The sequence below is a fragment of the Euleptes europaea genome, chromosome 15, assembly GCF_029931775.1.
Source record: "Euleptes europaea isolate rEulEur1 chromosome 15, rEulEur1.hap1, whole genome shotgun sequence".
NCBI lineage: Eukaryota > Metazoa > Chordata > Lepidosauria > Squamata > Sphaerodactylidae > Euleptes > Euleptes europaea.
In genome coordinates, this window is record NC_079326.1 from 8822413 (window position 1) to 8828412 (window position 6000).

Below are 6000 nucleotides of genomic sequence, written 5' to 3' on the forward strand. Positions count from 1 at the left end.
GCCTTTTCTTTTCCTATAGTCACTGATTTGGGCCAAGTCTCTCGGGAGAAGTGGCAAAGAGCCAGCCTGAGCAGCAGACACTGAGCTTGGAATACAGATAGTCTATAGATCAAGGGTAGGGTACATGGTTTGAATGTGTAAGGTCCCAGATTCAGCTCCAGCTACGCAGGAACAGGACTGTGGAAAACCTCCCACCGAAAACCATGGTGTGCTAAACTTATTCATGTTAGATGGTATTGGATGATAGCCTCTGGATGAACCAGCAGCACACTCAGAATAGGGTGGCTCCTCGTACGTTCCTAAGCTTTCTCAACTGCCAGTGTTCAAAATTTGGTACACATAGGGCGAAAACGCATGGACTCTTTATCCTCCTTTAATCCCTGTTTTAGCCAGGATCGCACATTAGGCGAAACGCATGCATTCGATCCAGGCTGAATCCTGGCTGAAACAGGGATTAAAGGAAGATAAAGCGACCCTGCGTTTTCGCCCATAGAGAGGCAAAAGTGGTTTTGAAATGATGGAGAGTAGAATGAGAAAGGTTTTGTTCTCCTTATCACTTCTTTCATTCTACAGTCACTTCTGATGGAACAGGTTTTGAAGTAATACAGAATCTCGATCTTGACTGGACCGTGTGCCCTTCCTTTGCCAGCTGTTTCCAAACAGCAGCAGCCTCCCAGAATTAAATGGAGGAACACCGTGGGGTGGGAAACAAAAACACTGTGGGGTGGGAAACAGTTGCCTAACCCTTCTGACTGTTTCGTTTTTTTCTCAACATTTATTTCCCAGCTACCTTTTCCCTTCCAGGGAAAAAGATGTGGGTACCTACATCTTTCTGCCTTGGAAAGTAAAGCAGCCATAGGAGGCCATTTTGAATAGAAAAGGGTTAAGCAGATGCCATGAAAAAAATTCAGGAAGAACTCAGCTTAGGTATACTTTTCTCACTGAGCTAATTAAACCACAATGAGGGCCCTAGTGAAGTTCTGTTCACCAGAGTATTTAACATGATAGTTCACTGGCTCTTCCTGCAGGGCACAGCTGTGCCCCAATCTTCTGTCAGGAGACCTGTTTCTCCTCAAAACTCTCTTAATGGTAGAGCAGAGGTCTCATGGCCTAACAAACCATTGCACAGAAAAATATGTCACTAAAAAATGCCCAACTGGGTTTTGTTGCACAATTGTTCTCTGCATTGATTAGTTAGAATCTGAGCCCTCTGAGAGAGAAAAACTGCTTCCAGGGTGGGATGTTTGAATCTTTTCTTCACCAATTCGTTCTCTGGTACAAATCCCCTTCCACAACTCCTTCCTCCTCACAGAGTTTTTAAACATTATTTTAACAAGACACCACAAACAAACATAAGGACATTAAATCATATACACAATATAACTCATGAAGCCTGCCATTCAATATTATAATTCAATTGCCAACTTTGAATTACATTATCCTTTGTTCTCCACATATTCTTCCATATCTATTAACACATTTATTACTTGCTTATTAAACATATTTAACCTTTCTCCTTCTGTCTCAGCTTACTTCAGTTATATTCCAGTTTTTTAGCTATATAATTTTTAAAAAACACTCATTTTTTCGTGGAATTCTGAAATTGACATATTAGGTATAAAATATGTTAATCTTGCTGTAGTTGCATACTCTGCTAGTTTGTTAATCCATTCATCTAAATCTGAGTATTACTCTGCTTTCCATCTTGTCACATATATCACTCTTGTCGCCGTCATCATATACTTAAATAGTTCGTTATATGTTCTTGATACGTTGCTTGGCAAAATATTTAATAACATGTTTTTCAGATCCAATGGAAACTTGTTTTTTAATATCTTTTGCATTTCATCATGTATCATTGTCTGATATTTTCTTGCTTTCTCACATGTCCACCACACATGATAAAATGTTGCATCTGTATTATGAAATTTTTAACATTTCCCGTAAAAATCTTTGTTGGCTTTTGCTATATCTTTAGGTGTAATGTGCCATCTAAAAACATTTTATACCAGTTCTCTCTAGGTACTTGACATTCAATAAACTTGATATCTTTAGTCCAAAGATTCTCCCACTGACTCATTTGTATACATCCCTCTCCACAGGCTTCTAAATGCATGTTGTTCAAACCATCTCCCCTTGACCTAAGAGCAGTACTGAAGTTTCCTTTATGTCCTTTAACAGGCAACAGGTTCCAGAGAAGAACCAGAAGAAGAAGAAAAAGACCAAGTGGCGAGATGACAGAGCCACGACTTCCCACAAACTGCAGTGTGTAATTTTGTGATTGTTCTTCCATGGTTTTTTTCCATCCCAACTTGAGCCTAACCCTGAAGCACTGTGTCACTTACCTGCAGTGTTAATGTTTGAAGAACAGTAATTATCTCATGAAATAACTCAATAGGGAGCAAAGCTTGAGGCATTTTTGAAGCTGGGCCAAATGACCACTTGGCAAGTGGTGCAGGATGGTTTTTACAGTCTCCTAAAAAGAAGGGGACAAGCAAAGGCCAGAGGTTTATGAATGTCAGCCATCACCACAATCTTTATTTTATAAAGAAAAAAATGTTCTGGTTTAGGCCAATTTCTAACCAGTCATGAGTGACTCCATTTTGTACAGTCCTGTATGTGTCAGGGTCAGCAGTTTTTTGCTCAGCAAGAAAGAAATACGGTGGATTTGTTTTCTCTTGCACTGAACACTCCCGGCTATACACACCAGTGCCAAACTGCAACTTCATAGGAAACTGCATAGATTTGAAGAAAGAAAATGAATTCCAGCTGCTCTGAGGACTCCAGACATTGTGTCAGAAACTGGAATGTAGCCAGTTCTCAGTCTGCAAACCTCTAGCAAAGACCATGAAGGAATGGGCTTGGTTTGTTAGTTGTTGTTTTTGTTGCTGTTGTTATCCTTTTTGTTAATCCCAATTGAGGGGATGTACTTTGGGGAGCATGTCAGGGGTGGGGGGGGCAACCATTTTACTAATCTTGAAAATATTTAAATTAAAAGTAATTTACAATTTTCAAAAAGAATTTTTTTATTTAAAAAAGACAAATTTTAAACAATTGAGAGCCTAGACTCTCTTACTGCTAGCTAGCAATGACGTAAAGGCATGGGTTTTTTTCTTACTTGCCAGTTACTGACAGGAAATTCAGGTTTAATTAACATACGTTGCATGAATATATATTTTATAAGGCTAAATATGACTAGTTCCACTACACAACCATACAGTGAACACAGTGGATACCTGGCTCCAAAATATAAAGTGTGCTGATTCTTGATGGATTTGCTTTCCTTTATATCCTAATGCTAAATAATCTTGCAATGTTGGAATTGTGCACTGCTCTTGTTGCTTTTCCATATGCTTTTCCTTCCAATAATACACACTGGGTGTTCCCATCATAAAACTCCATTTAATATGTCATTTGACCTCAAGATTACTTGCAGTGCACATGTGACAAGGTGTTCCACATTTCAAATTGGTTTATCTTGCTGCTCAGTTAAAATAACTGCTCCTCCAGACAAAAGAGTAATTAACATGCAGCAGCAGTATCGGAACAGTCTCTTTGGCCTTCAGCAATTAGGATAAGGAATTCTAATGCAGAGTGCGGATATTTGGTGCACTATTCAGGTCTAAAACTCTCAGCAACCCCGATTCTTGAACTGTGAGAACCAGCCAAAAGGTCTGGCATGCTCTTTTGACTGCAACATGCTCCTTTTTGTACATTTCAGAGCTAAGTTTTGCAAACAAAAAAAAGTGTGAGTGCAGAGCAACAAAAAAAAAGGCAGGAAATTCAGAATGAGGGTTGATGTTGAAACCTCAACTCAGACCATTGAGAAAGAGAACAAAACTCAATGGTTTGAATTGGACACCAGCAAGGGTCTTTCCTTTTCCTTTGAACTTACTTTCTTTGGTCACTTTGACTTCATGACCTAATTTCTGAACTGAATTCCCATCACTGCTAATTCTAAGCTTTATGCTTAATTATTTTGACCTACAATTCCTGGTGTTATAGGAAGTCAGGCAAAGGGGAAGTCCTCCTCTGCTTCCTATTTGCTCACTTCTGGGCTCTTTTAAAGCACTCACAAAAAAACTCTGCAAACTACATTGGGTAAGTAGAGGTAAAAGGTCAAGAAATACTGAATATTAGCAAAGAGAAGGATGAGTAAGGAAGTAAAGGGAGAGATTTATAAGTTAAGTGGCAGTAGTTAGAGAATGTAATTGAAAGAGATATTATTTGTTTCAGCAACTGTTGCAACTTATAGCCTGAGAAAAGATCCTAGAAAGTTGCTCCAAGTTTATATGAGCATTGAAATCAATAACTGGAAAGTACAGCTGAATAGCCCAGAGATGGCAAAGAACTGAAAAGGACCATCTTCAATACACTTTTGGAATGCATGTGCGATGGACAACTAACTGCAGATTCCTTATACTGGTCTGAGAACCATAAGCATGCAGTCTCCATTTAAGTTGGGGGAATTAGCTTGAGACAGAGCGAGAGGGGGTAACTGGGATAACCTATGTATACCAGAACTGTCCCTGGTAAGAATTTTTAAATGAGCAGGTAGTAGTTACAATTGAAGTGGGTTTTATTAAAGAATAGAAATAATAAAAACAGTAAATATATTTTCAGCAATGTACATACACACACAAAGCATAAAACAGTTGACTAAGAGAAAAGGGAGGAAGTTGAATAGGGTTTCAGGGAAGGGTGATAGTTACCCAGTCTTGAAGGGCCATCCAGGGAAACAGTGCTGAGGAAGAAAATGACCAGCATTTCCAGGAGCCAAGAAGAAGGGGGCCCACAGGCAAGTAGGGATAGGTGTATGGATTCAGGATACACGCACACACACACTTATGGGTTAAAGGACCACTATTTATACCAGATGTTGTGGGTGTGCCACAGCATCTGATCATTTTAATGTGCAACGTGTATTCTGGACAAGAGGCCACAGTTAAGGGACTTCCGGTGGTGCCGTTGGAGAGAGCACTCCATTTCCCCAGGTTGTCCTGGGAGAAATCCAAGTTTGCGTTATTTTTGGGGTACATAGATACCCCAATCCGACCCTTGCAAGTGGGTTGGAAAGCAGGAACTCCCTGCAGCCCGCAAACGCGGTTTGACCTCCTAGGTACTCTGAGGGGGCTTTTTTAAGCCCCTCGGAGTCCTAGACGCCGGTCCTGCGAGGGCACTAGGGAAGGACATCGCCAAAACGCAACTTTGGCAGCAAGCTCTACCCTCCACCGCCTTAATACCAACATAAGGACTACATAAAGAAAAGAACCTCACCTCTTGACACCCAAGTGAGTACAAAAGAACTCTTCGTCTACTTACTAGAAAATTTGAACAGACGGGAGGCTGATAAGAATATTTCTGGGACCCCCACCCCTCCATAATCCGAACTGAAAAAGTTTGATCTGAGTTAGTCATCGGGATTAGCGACAGGAGCCTTATCGGATCGATCAGCCTAAACCATAACAAAGAGTCGGAAGGATACCTTTTAGACTGACAAGAATTATCACCAATGAGAGGTCCGAAGGAAGGGGAGGGTGATTTCTCTTCCTGATTTTCCGGTGAATTCCTGCCACGTTTGCAGTAAGGGAGTGCCTGGAACGGAAGACTCTCTATAACACCCTCTCTATCATTGGAACTAAAACAACAGGAAGTAGCCGCGGGACTGAATATCCGTCGCACTCGAGTTACTTTCAAATCATTCCTGAAGGAATAACCATCGAGAAGAGGCGATAGAAGGTCTGCAGCACTAGTAACTTCCTGTTTACTTCCTGATTAATCCGATCTAGAGCGACCGAAAAAACTCACTGGTATTTTAAAACTTTAAAATGCAATTTTAAAGCCAATTTCGACTCTTTTCAACCCGAAAAAATTATTAGGCTGATCTTTGAATTATCATCTTTTAACCAGCACCTTAAAGGCCCTGTCGGTGGACATGTATTTTACCAGCTTCTTTTGAATGTAAATGTCTCGACCCCGCTCTGGCTCACTACATAGCCC

At 40.5% G+C, this 6000-nt stretch overlaps 1 protein-coding gene across 1 annotated transcript in view; it reads left to right on the forward strand.

Annotated features, from left to right (window-relative positions):
• Positions 1-2911, forward strand: part of MRAS (muscle RAS oncogene homolog) — a 39423-nt gene extending 36512 nt beyond the window's left edge. The window contains exon 5 of the mRNA XM_056861105.1: positions 2182-2911. Coding sequence (XP_056717083.1) covers positions 2182-2281 — 100 coding nt within the window. The 3' untranslated portion in view covers positions 2282-2911. The remainder of the gene's footprint in view (positions 1-2181) is intronic.
• Positions 2912-6000: the final 3089 nt, after the last annotated feature.